The 16785-nt window shown below is 44.2% G+C and overlaps 1 protein-coding gene across 1 annotated transcript; it reads right to left on the bottom strand.

Annotated features, from left to right (window-relative positions):
- Positions 1-590: 590 nt before the first annotated feature.
- On the bottom strand, positions 591-15185 carry LOC311115089 (alpha-2-macroglobulin-like; the record flags this gene model as incomplete). Its single annotated transcript, XM_084190298.1, has 35 exons — positions 591-631; positions 736-841; positions 2526-2594; positions 2702-2792; positions 3318-3442; positions 3638-3853; positions 4096-4286; positions 4557-4719; positions 5016-5090; positions 5216-5372; positions 5542-5617; positions 6173-6349; positions 6468-6551; positions 6626-6677; positions 6769-6890; positions 6999-7125; positions 7200-7425; positions 7683-7833; positions 8006-8093; positions 8272-8424; positions 8822-8971; positions 9087-9232; positions 9310-9376; positions 9766-9999; positions 10476-10649; positions 10785-10894; positions 11380-11500; positions 11646-11796; positions 12494-12578; positions 12698-12863; positions 13100-13120; positions 13468-13520; positions 14157-14313; positions 14711-14891; positions 15100-15185. 35 exons carry the CDS (start codon positions 15183-15185, stop codon positions 591-593), a joined length of 4392 nt encoding a protein of 1463 aa, XP_084046424.1.
- Between the last annotated feature and the right edge of the window lie 1600 nt (positions 15186-16785).

Consider the following 16785-nt stretch of genomic DNA (forward strand, 5'->3'; position numbering starts at 1 on the left):
AATGTTCTGAGCCCATTCCCTGATGAGGAATAAAAGAACCTACAGGGGTCCATGACAGACCGCAGAACAAAAAAACAAAACAAAGCTGTGTACAAAATTGAGCGATAACATTTCCACCTTTGTAGAGCTGGCATCCCTGCTTAACAGCAGCTCTGGAGGTATAGTTTGTTAACTGAACCCCAATGACATTCTGCTCTGTCCATGAGTTCCCAGTACCCCCTGTGGCAAGGCCAGGTTCCCTCCAGTAGTAGAACCACTGCCTTACAACATTGAACTCAGCACTCACTGCTTATCAGTGTGACAATCTTTAAAACAAACACTCCAGAAAAGGGTTATAATGAAAAACTTTATTTCCAGTTACATCATTTATTTACTTCAGCACTTGAAAGAGGTCTGAAGGGTTGCAGGTGTGACCTCAATGTCATCTTACATCTGCAGAAGAGCAAATAAATTAAATGTAACAGACCAGCAATTAGATTAAAGAATATAGGCTCCCAAATCATTTATACTACATGTATAGTTGAGTCAGCTAGAAAATTATTAATCACCAATTATTCTAGATTTAAAAATAGCTCACCAGCTTGGAACTCCTACTTGCAAGGGAAGACATATTCTGTCTCAGCCTGGTCACCTGTAACCATAGTACATGTTAGTCTCAGTAAATGAACACAAGTTGACCAAAAATGTTAAACCATGGAAAAGGAGGTTTTGGGGCGGGTTAGTAAATCAACTTGCTTGGCTGGTAGTAGTCGTAGATCTTGACCACCGCTGGCTTTAGATTCTGTACTGGGAGCTCCTGTATGATGTCCAGGGTGATGGTGAAAGGAAATAGTGATGTTAACTGTTGGGAGAAAAAACATATTGGTCATTAAATGATCTAAGCAGAAGTTACATTTCAGCTTTGCTGACATGTCACCACAAGTACATCTATATATATATATTACACTGCTCAAATAAATAAAGGGAACATTAAAACACATCCTAGATCTGAATGAAATAATCTTATTAAATACTTCTTTACATAGTTGAATGTGCTGACAACAAAATCACACAAAAATTATCAATGGTAATCAAATGTATCAACCCATGGAGGTCTGGATTTGGAGTCACACTCAAAATTAAAAGTGGAAAACCACTCTACAGGCTGATCCAACTTTGATGTAATGTCCGTAAAACAAGTCAAAATGAGGCTCAGTAGTGTATGACCTCCCTACAACGCCTGGGCATGCTCCTGATGAGGTGGCGGATGGTCTCCTGAGGGATCTCCTCCCAGACCTTGACTAAAGCATCCGCCAACTCCTGGACAGTCTGTGGTGCAACGTGGCATTGGTGGATGGAGCGGGACATGATGTCCCAGATGTGCTCAATTGGATTCAGGTCTGGGGAACGGGCGGGCCAGTCCATAACATCAATGCCTTCCTCTTGCAGGAACTGCTGACACTCCAGCCACATGAGGTCTAGCATTGTCTTGCATTAGGAGGAACCCAGGGCCAATCGCACCAGCATATGGTCTCACAAGGGGTCTGAGGATCTCATCTCGGTACCTAATGGCAGTCAGGCTACCTCTGGCGAGCACATGGAGGGCTGTGCGGCCCCCCAAAGAAATGCCACCCCACACCATGACTGACCCACCGCCAAACCGGTCATGCTGGAGGATGTTGCAGGCAGCAGAACGTTCTCCACGGCGTCTCCAGACTGTCACATGTGCTCAGTGTGAACCTGCTTTCATCTGTGAAGAGCACAGGGTGCCAGTGGCGAATTTGCCAATCTTGGTGGTGTTCTCTGGCAAATGCCAAACGTCCTGCACGGTGTTGGGCTGTAAGCACATCCCCCACCTGTGGACGTCGGACCCTCATGGAGTCTGTTTCTGACCGTTTGAGCAGACATGCACATTTGTGGCCTGCTGGAGGTCATTTTGCAGAGCTCTGGCAGTGCTCCTCCTTGCACAAAGGCGGAGGTAGCAGTCCTGCTGCTGGGCTGTTGCCCTCCTACACGTCTCATGATGTACTGGCCTGTCTCCTGGTAGCGCCTCCATGCTCTGGACACTAGGCTGACAGACACAGCAAACCTTCTTGCCACAGCTCGCATTGATGTGCCATCCTGGATGAGCTGCACTACCTGAGCCACTTGTGTGGGTTGTAGATTCAGTCTCATGCTCCCACTAGAGTGAAAGCACCGCCAGCATTCAAAAGTGACCAAAACACCAGCCAGGAAGCATAGGAACTGAGAAGTGGTCACCACCTGCAAAACCAGTCCTTTATTGGGGGTGTCTTGCTAATTGCCTATAATTTCCACCTGTTGTCTATTCCATTTGCACAACAGCATGTGACATTTATTGTCAATCAGTGTTGCTTCCTAAGTGGACAGTTTGATTTCACAGAAGTGTGATTGACTTGGAGTTACATTGTGTTGTTTAAGTGTTCCCTTTATTTTTTTTAACGGTGTATATTATTTTTAAATGACACTCATTATATTGCAGAGTGCTATGTGGACCATTTCAAACTGATGGGTGGTTTTCGCCTCACCTCTGTCAAGTACGTTAACACATGGTCATCTTTGGTATCAACCCGATCCACTTGACTTGAACCCCTCAGCTGTGAAGACAAGCCATTCATATGGCATGGACAAAAACAGTCAGTCAGTGTTAGAAAGGGTCACAGATGAGGCAATACCTCCATGGCTAAAGGTTACAAAAACTCACCCTCTCCAAAGAGTCTGGATCTGGGGAAAACCCAGAGAGCATTTTCAAATCCACTATAATCATATTGGTGGTCAGCTCCTTTCCATGATATCTGTGAAAGCAAAGAGCTGATTGATAAAGTTGGATTTTGACAAGCGCTTGTAATAATCAAATGAATGGATCCTTGGATTATTTTAGCCATAACCTCTACAGGATCGGTGTCCCTATACTGGGACGGTTGTTGCTAGTGTGACTAGAATGACCTTGTAAGTAACTTTCCAGGACAGACATGTCTTATCTGGGCAGAAAGCTTTACATTCTTGTTAATCTAACTGCACTGTCCAATTTATAGTAGCTATTACAGTGACAAAAGACCATGCTATTGTTTGAGAAGAGTGCACAACAACTTCACGCAACTTGGATTATTTTAGCCATAAAGACCAGGCTGCCAGATACATCTTATTGTTACTTATCCAAGCCTAGGTATCAACTGGAAGGTCAATAACATATACACCGGTATAATGAAACTAATTCATTTGGGTCAAATCCATTCTGTAAGACACGCTCCAAAATAAACACTGAAGTGTCAACATTTAAAAGAATGCTGTGAATGCAAAAACGGGTCCTTCATTCTTACTGACACTGGAGTTTCAGCGTGACTCTGGGTCGCAAAGACTTGGTGTTGCAGTCTACCTCTGGAGTCACCTGGATACTGAGCGTTGTGCTTTTGGTAGGAGTAGGGATGTTGTAGTGGAGCGCCACCTGGGACAGAGAAGAGGAAGTCAGGGAAACCATCCTGTCCAAAAACAAACCTTTTATAAGCTAGAATAAACACATATTTAATGAACTAGAAATTCAAGCCAGAAGAAGCTTCTTATATGTTTGACCTTTCCAGTAATGTATATTAAAGCACATCTTACACCACAGGACTGGGAGGAGAGATGTGTATTCACTGACCTGCACTGAGGCACAAGCGCTGCCCTTCACTTCAATGCTGTACTTCCCTTCTGTGTCCTGCAGCGCTCTCTCCTGGTACAGAAGCTTGTTGTTTTGGTTCACATAGAAGAGGTACTGATGCCCACTGGGAGACTGTACTGTCACTGTGCTGGCTCCTCCTCTACTGAACACCCTGGTGGAGTAGAGAGCCAGGGCCTGGAGGGCCACCACCGTGTCCTAAACAGACCACAGGAAAATCACTTCAAAATTAAAGAGCCCATTTTACAGAAAGGGTTGATTTTTACATTGAAGAGTTCCTAAAGTGACCATTTCCATGGCTCTGTATCAGTGGAAGTTAGCCTCACCAGGCTGGACATGAAGAGCACATGCCTGTGGTCTGATAGACGTCAAAGTAATAATGTCTCTACTAGTGCACAGCACAGGGTGCCATTTCAGACCAATGTGTTTGGGAAGTCTACCTGTGTGGAGGAGAAGCCTCCGTAGGCGTTCTGCTGCCTCACCAGCCACCTGACGATGCGGGAAGCGTAGCCCAGGTCAGAGGTAGACAGAGGAGAGGCACTGAGGGACGCCAGTAGAACGTAGGCGCTGGTCTCCACCTCAAGGGATGGTGAGGTCTCTGAGGAGGACTGGGACCAGTGCAGGAGACCCCCTGAGGGTCGAGGAGAGCGCACAAGTCAGAATAAGGACTGCTTATTCATCATAATACAAAGTTCTGACCAATTCATTTTATGCCAAAAACAACTTTATGACAGTCAGGTCAAAGTGTATTTTTGTCCTTAAAACACTTTTACTGGCCGTTTGATTGGGCCTATCTGGAGTGCCAGACGGGCCGAGGGCTTGCACTTTTAGGAGTAATCCATTGTCCAGGCAAGCTCAATCAAGGCAGCACTAACAGATCTTGGACCAGGATATAGCTCACCCTCTTGTAATGAGATGGTGTTGAGATGCTGCAGAAGCTGGGCCCGTGTCTCCATGTCCCCTGCCAGGGCGAAGGTGTAGGCCAGCAGAGCAGTAGTGTAGGTGTTGGACAAATCACTGGTCGAGTTCTTCAGGCAAGACAAGCTGCGGTCCACAACAGGATCCTGGAGCACAGAATAACAGCAGCACATTTCCTCACTTCATAGTAGCATATTGAGTCTAATATCAATAGTAGCAGAACTATACCATTCAGATGTGTTCATGGTAAAGCCCATTCTTTGTTATTTCATAGGCTACTTCCAAAGAAATAACAATTCCCCTGTAACTCACTACATTGTATAATCTGTAAGTGACAGTTGATGTAAGATGTATACAGACTTCATACAGGAAGCTAAATTAGTAGCCTGTAACAATGTTGCTGGAGTGAGAATCAATGTTTATATGGAGTGAGGTTACTTACCGACACTGACATGTCGAGCTCCAGCATTGAAGCAGTGACGTAAGCAGTCAGTGTGACTTCATCCGTCACACCACCCTATAAAACAATGTCAAAATACTAACTGTATCTAGCCTGATCCAATTGTTGAAATCAAACTTTATGACTGGTCTGCCGAAACAGACTACGTCTAACATCGTTCAGTTTATTAGCAATATAAAAACCTTCATTCTGTTGTTAAAGAGTTTCCCCAAAATTCTGAAACAGCCATGTTTGCCTTGTTGACTTTCCAGCCAAGTCTTGGATTGCTCCATTTTTGCCGGGTCAATATAGATGAAAGACCGTGCTTTGCCAAAGGATCTCAAGACAAAAGCAGTCAGCCTGAAGAAAGAACTTGATTTAAAAGCAGTCATAATATCCACATAAGATGGTCATAAACATGACTTAGAGCTTCACATTACATAGCCATGGTCTCCCTGCCAGAGACGATGCCATTTCATTGGCCACTACTTCATTGAAACAGACAGTTGTTTACAAGCCAAGTACTCACCAAGTGTTCCCCAAGCCTTGTCCAAACGTGCTGTATGCACCGTCAGCATTCTTGTAGTTCAGCTGCCTTTGGTAACCTGTCGGTGGGTTTTTAGAGTGAACAGTGACCAAGTGGTTTTTATAGTCACTAGGTTTGTGCCCCAAATGGCTCTCTATATCAGGGCTCTTCAACCCTGTTCCTGGAGAGATACCCTCCTGTAGGTTCACTCCAACCCAAGTTGTAATTAACCCCATTCAACTCAACAACCAGCTAATTATTTAAAGAAGGTCAGTTAGAGTAGGGTTGAGTGAAGCCTTACAGGACAGTATCTCTCCAGGAACAGGGTTGAGTCCTGCCCTATATAGTGAACTACTTGAGACAGGAAAATAGTGCACTATGTAAGCAATAGGCTGCCATTTGGGACAGAGTGTCAATATTCTACGATCAAATGATTTCAGTGAGAAACCATGTGGAAGTCCCTCCATGTGTTGGGTCAGTGATGTCATCTGTACTGTAGCTCCATCATTTACATGACAACAGGGTCCTAGTCATTAGGGCACACTGGAGAAACCTTTTACTGGACAAATCCAGCCCTGTTTCAGTAAGTTTGTCTATAATAAATATTAGCCAGATTCAAAAGGGACACTCCTACCACTAGTGAGGAACTTGGTTGCCTTGTCTAGGATGGCTGGGGTGAGCTGCCCTGTGTTCCTCAGGTACTCCAGGATGTAGATATTGGGGGAGAGGAGGGCCATATTCTGCTCTCCACACCCATACGGCATCTGCAACAGTCCATCCTGGTGGTTGAGGGCCCGACCCAGGATGTCCCCTACAGAGAAACAAGGGACTTCTGTAAGACGGTCCTCTTCAGCAAACAGCAGCATTATCACTGGAGAAGGGTTGTCTTCCCACCACTACACCTCTAAACAAACCATAGTTTATTTTACCCAGAACGGTGAGGGAAATTCTATCAGATCCATCCACCACATTCTGGGGGAGTTGCAGTTCCACCTCCTCTGTCAGAGTTTCTCCTGTGGACACAAAGATGATAAGATGAATGGCGAAGAGCACGTCGAACAACCGTGAACATTCATTCATTACTGACCAGTTGGACACAGCAACCAGTTGTAGGTGTCGGTCTTCTCTGTTCCCTCAGCCTGGAGGACAGGAGAGGGATTCTTTTCAGAGGCAGTTACACTAGACAATCTGTGCAACCTAACGGTTAGTTCCCAGCAGCAAACTACATACCGTCACCAGCAGGCTCCGTGTGACTGTGTCAACGCGTCCTCTCTCCGGTACGTTCACAATCTCATGGTCACACGCAGTGTGGGAATGGACAGCCTCTGCACTAACGGACACGTTCAAAACCCCTACACACATTGGCAGACACCACAGGTTACACAACATCCAACACAGTGACAGTACACAACTCAGGTTGACATCCATTCTGCTGTTTGAACGGTTGACGGGAGACTTACCCAGGACAGAGGGAGCCATTGTCCAACTGAAGGTCTTTCGTCCATTGGCACACAAGCATGAGGAGTAGTGGACGTCATTCAAGGGTGTGAGAGTGTAGTCTGGGGAGAGAGCCGGAGTCACAGAAACCTGCCGAAGAGGAACACTTTGTAAGATAACATGGTCTGACAAAAACTAAATACGATCCTGGTGCAGTGCTGTACCATGATGCACTTGGAGAGGTAGTTGAACACAGTGGCCTTCAGCTCAAAGTGCTCTCCCCGGATGACTGAGTAGGGCAGGGTGAGCTCCAGGAAAAACGTCTGGAAGACCGTGAGCTCCACCAGAGGAGCCAGACCAAAGCCACTGGGGGCCAGGCAGAAGACCTCAGTCTCCCAGGTGGTGATGGTGTCTGGGACTGTCAGGGGGACATCTGCTGATCCAGACTCCCTGGAATACAGAGGTTAGAGTTTAAACAGAAAGTCACCAAGTGTCCAACAGCGAGTGGAGTAGGACTGTACCAATTATTTGAACACCGTTTCGAATGCATTTAGCTTTATCTAACCAGGGAGACCCATTGAGGTTAAAGGAGCTCTTTCCTAAGAGAAACCTGGCCTACTCTGTACTACAGTTTAAAGAGGTTCAGGTTCCTAATCTAGCTAAGAGGGTTTTCACCCAAGGCTAACCTCACTGTGCAGAGCACTTACCCAACTTCCACAAGATCCCAAATCCATGTCTCAGGGAAGAATGTACGGACCGTCTGTATGGGTGGCGGAGGTGTTGGGGCAACTCCACCAGCTATAGCCATTTCAAGTCTAGGACCCGCTGATCCAGGCCCGGCCATAGGTCTGTAAGCTACTAACACAAATCATGCACATTATTCTCAAGTTAAAATGGACTGAATGCTTTGCTCAACAGTGAGCGCATGCAGCGTTCTGACCCCTTTAACCAGGCTGTGTTAGTAATCCATTTCCCGAGAATCATTGAAGACTTCTAGCAATGAGAATAAGGGTTGGTTAGGACATCTCACCATAGGAGCGATAGTACTGGTTCCCCTGGTAACTGAGGCAGGAAGGTATTCTTATATCCAGATTAGTCGCCAGCTTCAGTCCCAGTGCCTATGAAATGCCATCAAATTATTTAAAAAGTTGTATTTGTCACTGTACATGTGTTCTAGCCTCAGGCTATTTTAGCAATGTAACCTGTAAGTTGAACACATCGTAACGGTATGGTGACTGATTCTTCCCAGAGCAATAAAGAGGCTTCAAAAGTTGAGAACAGGGCAGAAGTATTTACCTGAAAAACTGCATAAGGATCATTTGTCTCCCCAGACGTTCCATCTGGGTACGGCATTATGGATCTCCTTGGTCTCACACGTAAACATGCTACTGAATCTTCAAGCTCGTAGGGAATATAGGTTGTCTCCTTGACTGGTAACAAATCAAATATCTGGAATGGGACAATATGGGAAGGAGTGAAATGACGTTCTTGGGGACCAAACAGAACAGACTGAAACAGAGAGGGACTACTTGGACTAAGAAGAACCTCCATTTTGTTTCCCCATTGCCAAACGTCTAGAAAAGTGTCCTGATGAACACAACCCAGAATATTACCTCATTATGTAACAATAGTGAGGTGATTTCCAGTCAATAGAAAGAGGGCCTCAAGCCAGAGAATAAGTCCCATTACCTTTGATAAAAGCACACCAAATGACCAACAGTGAACAGACCCATTCCATGTCTGCTGTGGTCAATGGTTCTTCCCCTGAGGCTGGTTGTATTCCCAGCACCACCAAAACAGTCGGTATGGTGGTAGGACTGTTGTTCACGTCAGTGAGCTCTGTTACCTTATCAGCATCCAGCCTCTTCCCTGGCTCCATGATGCCAACACTCTGGTCCACAGCGCTGAGGCCACAGAGGGAACCGGGCTGGGCAGAGAGATGCAGGGTGTTCTCCTCCCCTGGGACCGCATTGGAGGGGGAGAACTCCACCAACACCTGGCATACACATTATACACTTTTACTGCAGGTATGATACAGTATCTATGTGCATGGAAATAATTGACACTTCATAACCAACATAAAATGAGAACAATGTTTGTGATGTGCACACCTTGTTCCTGAAGCATTTCTCAGTGGGGAAGTTCATGCTGTGGGCGATGACAGTCTCACTGGGTAGCATACTGTACACCAGGAGCTGAACCACCGGCGCCATCTCTGGAACCACTGCCAACTTAAAGGTGACTTCACCCTCAGCTACTGCAACGCAAGAGCAGGTCACACTGCCATCAAGCGCCTTCCAGAACATTCAGAATCACTTACTGAAACTCACTCACCAGGACTGTCCTGCTGCACAGTAATGTTCTTGTGTCCATGCTGAACTATCACCCCTCTGGATAAGGCCTGGAGAGAAAGGGGGAAACAGTGGTCATCAACTCAGAAAGGAGATGATGCAACCTGGACTCAAGGGGTAGACGTGGTAAACAAATCCAGGACACAGCAATTAGTATGATGTTATGTGGATGTCCATCCATTTCGTATAGGTTACGAGATGTATGATATGTTTACGAAGTCCAATTTGCTGTGGCTTATGTTATCGAGGTGGCTAATACTAAGGTTTAGGCTGGATGATTAGGAGTTTGTGTTGTATAGGAACATCCTTTTGAAAAGTGCGAGGCTTGGGCAATGTCTGAAATGATCCTGGTCAAAAGTAGTGCAACTAGGAAATATGGTTCCATTTGGGAGCCACCCTGGGTTTGGAAGTTGTCAACTAGTTCCTGGGTTCTACTCACCAGGTAGAGGACATCCACAGAGCCCTTTGGGACGGTCTCCCCTACGATGGCATAGTGGATGGTGATTGACACTTCCTCCCCACATGCCAGTGGTTTCTCCATCTTCTGAATAGCCAGGGAGCTGGAGGGTTTACTGTCAGGGGCAGCGGGCTGGATCAGGGAGAGGACGTGACGCCCTCTGTTGAAATAGGGGACCCTGTATCCTTGGTACTCCACTTGTGGGGTGTCACTTACCTGTAAAGGAACAAGAGGAGGAGTCTAAAGGACCAATCCTAAATCAACCCCTAGACCCGATGTTCTACATACAGTGGTGATGAGGGGAGGACAGATGTAAGCAATATGGTAACAGATCCACCTTACCCTCTGATAGGCTTGGTGGAAGTTCCACCATGCTAACATTACCAATTCAATCTTCTCAGATCCCCACAAGACCATAGGCCTTAGGGTAGCGTTTCCCCCAACTCTGTCCTGGGGACCCCAAGCGGTGCACATTTTGTGTTTTGCCCTAGCACTACACAGCTAATTCAAATTAATCAAAACTTGTTAAAGAGTCCGTTATTTGAAATCAGCCGTGTAGTGCTATGGCAAAATTCAAAACATGCACCCCTTGGGGTCCCCAGGACAGTTAGGGAAACGCTGGCGTAGGATCAAGGGCTGAGTTGGTCTTGAGCATAAAGAGGCTGTCAAAACCTAGAAGGAATCATACTTACTATGAGGTTAATATTCTCTTTGGGCATACTGGTTGTGTTTAGGGAGAACCTGGCAATACCACGACTGTCCGTGGTTAGGTTCTGTAGTTGTAGATATGAGGACCAGCCCTTCTCCTCCAACAGGTAGACTAACATGTCAGACATGGGTGTGTGGTTGAAGTGAACAGCATATATCTGAGGAAAAAGGGGGGAGTTGTATGAATGAAGTGACGCTACATGTCATTAACTAACACATACTGGTAGTTCAGCAAGCAGGGCAAAGAACAAATGCCCTCCACAATGCAACAGAAACACTGTATTTGGACTTACCTTGCCCTCAATAATTGATCCATGCTCATAGATTTGGGGCGTGTCGACAAATGAGAGTTCCCCAATCACATAGGAGAGCGCTATGCGTTTTTCCTCTGACCGTGTAATACCTGTCAAAGGAAAATAATAGGATGGTATATTTCACAATTACCAGAGCCAACACAATGCACAATGGCAGTTCAACATGCAGAAACTGAATGTCAGTACAGCAGGATATTATAAACAGACGACAATAAAACAGCATTCTATAAAACAACGCTGTAGCACCAAAGGTCAAACAGCTCATTCTTGCCAATCTTCATGATCTAACGCAGAGTTCCTCCAACTCCGTCCCGGGTCCCCCGTGGGTGCATGTTTAGGTTTCTTGCCATAGCACTACAGCTGATTCAAATAATCAAAGAGTCATGATGAGTTGGTTATTTGAGTCAGCTGTGTAGTGCTAGGGCAAAAACCAAAACGTGCACCCAGGGTGGGCCCCAGGACAGAGTTTGGGAAACCCTTATCTAATGAAACATGCACTAGTTATTTCATGTCATTTACTCAATAAAACACATCATTTGACAGCAATGTTACCAATGATTGTGATAATACTAACCTGTCCCCTCCTCCTGTACTTCTGCATGGAAACTAAACACGTCTCCCAGCAATTTCTCTCCTAAATTCTTTGTGAAAATTGCCATGTTGAAGACACAGGAAGCACAGCCAGTTGGGTCCAGCTGGGGAAAGCAAGCAGAACCAAACACACTGAGAACAGATTTAAATTAATTCAATCAAACATTAAGAACCAAGTTAAATAAATTCAAATGTAATATGTTGGTATAAACAGTCCTACTAATGATCGTTTTATGAAAGCATACAGACCTCTATTGACTCTTTGTGGCAGGGGGGTGTGTAATCAGGAACTCCTTGTGGATGTTTCTCATCAATTGTTATCGGTATCACTACATTGTCCCCCAAGAGTCGGCACAACTTTAACCCTGCTTTACCAGGTACAGGCTGTCCATACGTGTACCTGATTTCAATTCATAAGACAAAAGAATCAAACAATTTCCTACGTCGACAATCACCATCTTAAAAACCTAATACGAGACAAAGGTTTGTGCAAACCTGTAGGCTTAAGTCAAGTGTTCAACATGGCCAATGAATCTGGACCCACATTCAGAAAGTCTCTCAGAAAGGGATCAGTTTGAACTTTAGGATCATAATGAACAAGGTCACATGTCATGGGGGGGACCGGATCCTAGAGCAGCAATCCCAATCGGAGATGCTTTATGAATACAGAACCAGCTGTTCATGTAAATGCCACTGTAGCAAACGTTTGAAGTGTCAGGGATTAATAGCAGCAGTTCAGGACATTGAGCAGTAGCATTGTAGGTCTTCAATTAGCATGTGTCATTAGTGAAGACCTGGGTTCAAGTAGCTTACATGCATATTGAAGTATTTGTATTTTAAATCATTATTAATATAATATTATTTTCAAATACATGCCAATACTTTCCAAGTGTTTATCCAAATACCTTCAATTACTTGTATTTTCAAAGAAAGAATAACCAAATACTTAAAATCTTTCACATTTCAAACTATTAAAATTACTTATTAGAACCCAGGTCTGCATTAGCGTAATGCGATTATTAGATCATTCCATTTAGTGGAGTTACACATCACCTTGTAACTGCAGTGCATTGAAATCTCCGTTAGCGTTTACTCACTTGGCACACACTTCCACATCATACTCTTCTTGAACAATGCTGATCTCGTCGGTGAGGTTCATTTTGATCTCAAACTTTGGCAGAACTACAGATAAAAGAACAGCAGTCAACTCTAGAATGTTCCAGGATTGTGATGCATTGATTCAACTGCCAGAGCCATAACATTACCTAGCATGACAGGTAAAAGAAAAAAGCTCAACCTACCATACTTTTCTACCTTGAAGTTCTGGTATATTTTGTCTTGACCAATCCACACTACAATGGCATAGGATCCTACAGGTGCTTCAGAGTTCAGGGGGTGAGAAAGCTGCAAAATGTTGCCACTGGATGTAGTATTGAGCCACTGTCCAATCCTGTTCTGATTAACATCCTGTTGGTTCATAGAACAAGATAACAGTATACAGGAGTCAGCTCTTTTCATGACATTTCTATCTGCAACATTGGCCTACTGAAGGGGGCCCAGAACACACACAAAGCTGATTGGAAGTATTTAGCTAACCTCTACAGTAGGTGGAAATTAATGACGACCTAGCTAGCGGGTGGAGTCCTAATGTTGCAGTATTTACAGTGACAGTTATCATAAAGTTAGACTTGGAAGGGTCTTACCTCAAGTTCCACAATGTTGTACTGTGAAGGGCAAAGACAAGAGATGGGTTCATGGTTCATGAATAACTCCAAAACATCAGAGGAGCATAACGGTCTACAACTATAGGAACTAGACAGGTGATTGGCTTAGTGGGACTAATGTCAATTTAGTACATTAATTCAGTCTCAGGAAAAGATGATCCCATACATTCCAATCTGACCTATATGAATGGAAACCCCATGTCCTGACTGATTGCTGTACCTTGTGTTACATAATACTTGATTGCTATGCCCATCACAGTTGTGATACTTCTGTATCCGTATTTTGGTTTGAAATAGTAGACACCGATCTGAAGGACTGTTTTCAATATTACATTTGCAACACTCACCAGCTGATTGACAGGGCTAAAATTGGTATCCAAGGTGACGACTCTAAAATGCACTGTAAAAAGCCGATGACAAGAAAATGAGAATTTTAGAAGCATCATGTCGGACAACTGAAAATTCCAAGGTTTCCAGAAATCCTGGTTGGAGGATTCCCATCCTGATTCCAGGAATCTTTCACCCGGCATTTCTGGAAAACCAGGGAAACTGGTGAAGTAAGCAGAACTTGTCACAGCTACTCTGGATAATATTTTACACTGTTGGTACTAAGGCCCCAATTCAATCAATTGCAGATGAAGGAAAACTGCACTGCGAGTTCTTAATATATTTACACTATCCAATTATGTCCATGAGAGGAACATCTCGTAACATGTGGCATGTCGGTTCAAACTCCGTTCCAGTGTACATATCCTGAGTGACCCCACAGTGGGTTTTTTCCTGTATCTGCACCCCATTCCTGAATGAAGTTTTTCAGGCGTCCGTTTCCCTCTCCAATGTTCATAAGCCACGCATGACTTGTTAGAACAGAGTGGACAGGACCAGGCACCAAATCAGACTGGGGGAAGATCATTAACAATGATGTGTTCTTTTCTACACAGAAGATCATACAACTATTGCCTGATTATCTTCTGAAGTTCTCAATACCTTCCAATCACTTCAAACCATACTAAAGGTGTACTGGCTCTAACATCACCTGTTTGTCCTGGGTTATAGATTGGTTTGTCCGTTTGGATGAATGTCATGGGGCGGTAGGGTTTGATCATGACCTTCCTCTCCTCTGTTGATAGAAACGTGTCACCTCGAACCTCCACCTTGAAGTTTTGCACTTTGTCACTCTTCACATGAGGGGCCTGCCAGGGAGGAAGAGCGCAACACTGGTGAACTAATGGACCAACAACGTAGGACATTAAGATGTGGTGCCGTGTGGCCCAGTTGGTAAGAGAGTGCCACTAGCAACTTCAAGGTAGAGCGTTTAACTCCTGCAGGGATCACATTATGCACTCCCCTTATTGGAAGTTGCTTTGGAGAAGTGTCATATATCAATTGTCTAGATAGTATATAGTAGCATTCAATCAAAACCTGGTACAAATTTGAGCCTGAATCCCAGAAAAGTTCTGGTAGGCCACCACATTGATATTTCCCATAAAATAAGCTGGCGTTGCACCAAGAAACTAAGAGATTCAAAGCTGAGAAGTCCAGTCCACTCTTATTGGAATGGTTGTGGATGTCCACCAGTGCTGGGCTGACCTGAAACTGGAAGCAGCGATGAAACTCTTGGTCAGAACTCTTGTGGAGAAGTATTTTGTTCTGCCCGTCGGCCATCAGAGATATGGTCATGACCAGGGTCTCGTTGGGCTGCAGAAGGCTGGCACAAAGCTTGGCCTCTGAGCCTGCCTGGATCACTGCAGGAATGGCTACCATATAAACCCTACAGAGAACACAGGAAAATCAGTACCTAATGAGATGATACCTCTAAACACAAACCTAGGTGAAAAATACTGTGGAGATAAAGATCTGCAGAAAAGGTCAACGAAAAATTGCTCTAAATCTGCTCCGACAGAGAGAGTGTTAAACCAAGACGAGAGACTTAAGTGTGATGACTAAATTCTAACTTCTGTGACTGCAGATTTACTTACGGTCCTGCAGTTTCTTGACAGACACAAATCCAGTGAATGCAGGCAAAGAGTATCCATCTCCAAACCTGAAGCACAGGAAGAACCATGACTAAAGGAGAAAAATAAACCAAGTCAGTTATGACTCTGTATTCCTCCTGGGAAGACCTCTCTACTGCCTAGAGGTTGTCTAGCTGGGATACAGATTGTCAATTGACTTTAACTATAAGGTAAAGAGAATTAGGTTAAGGTTAGGAAATTGGTTAGCTAATAAAATAAAAATCTACCGGGGGAGGTGGTACTTAACAATAAGATCTGAAATTATTTCCTGGGGGATGCAAACCATCCATTCCTTATCAGAACTGTCCATCCACTGATATACAGGCAGAAGCATCCCCAAACGGGCACCAACCTGGTCTCAGAGCATTTCGTATTATTCTGTATGTAAACCCAAGACTCTCCATTAAGTAAATGTTACATTTCGTATGGTATGTATTACATTTGTGGATGTCAGTCATCCATTTCGTATGGTATGTTACAAATTACAAGTTGTACGATATGTTACAAACTTGCCTAATGTACAACATCTTACAAATTCCAATTTGTTGAGGCCAACGTTCGCTACATAATGTTAGCTAAACATTAGGGGTTAAGGTTAGACAAGAAGCGAAGTATGTCCAAAGTAGCTAAACAGTAGTAAGTAGTTGAAGTTGCTTATTACCCAAAATGTTAAATTCGTCAGCGTTATACGCCCACCCCAAGCATTAACTATTTTGGCTTAAGTAATGGTCGGTCTTATTTAACAGTACAGTGTCCCGGATTTACATTTACTATGTTACATCTAGTCCATGAGACCAGGCTGTAGACAGGTCGGTAAAAAGGCTCAACTGCATTTAGGTTATTGTTTTACTTATATATCGGTCTAGAAACTGGGCGCCAAACACAGATTGCAGATGTTTGTCTAGCGTGCACATACATAAGCAATTCTGTTGCTAAACCCTTTTGGATTGCATTTGGTATAGCCTGTAAAAGACCAGATGCAAGTAGAAATGTTAGGCACTAACTTTTTAAAACTTAATCGCCGACCTGTTGTTATAGGTATAAGATTGCGCAACAAATTGCCATAACACCCGTGGCCTAGGCATACTCACCACCGCGGATTGTTTGTGGACTCAGTAGAACGGAAATATGGACTGTCGGTCACGTCCCTATAAATATCCTTAGTTCCGGACTTTTTTATAATTACTAAACGCTCGCACCTGCTGGATATTCAGGGAGTTCGATTAGACTGAACGCCCATTTCAAATGCAGGATCATATTGTCAACAATGCAGCATGGTGCATATTTCAAGAACAACAACATGCTTTTCAATAAAATGTTTGCCTGTATCTTTGTAGTGACTGGGTGTATTAACACACCATCCAAAGTGCAATGAATAACTTCACCATGTTGAAAGGGATATTCAGTGTCTGCTTTTTTATTTTTACCCATCTACCTACTCATCTGCCCTTCTTTGTGAGGCATTGGAAAACCTCCCTAGTTTTTGTGGTTAAATCTGTGTTTGAAATTCACTGCTCGACTGAGGACCTTACAGATAATTGTGGGGTACAGAGATGAGGTAGTGCAACTTATTACATTTACATTTACATTTTAGTCATTTAGCAGACGCTCTTATCCAGAGCCACTTACAGTAGCGAGTGCATACATTTT

The sequence above is a fragment of the Coregonus lavaretus genome (genome assembly GCF_964263955.1).
Source record: "Coregonus lavaretus genome assembly, contig: HAP1_SCAFFOLD_326, whole genome shotgun sequence".
In the NCBI taxonomy this organism is placed as follows: Eukaryota; Metazoa; Chordata; class Actinopteri; order Salmoniformes; family Salmonidae; genus Coregonus; species Coregonus lavaretus.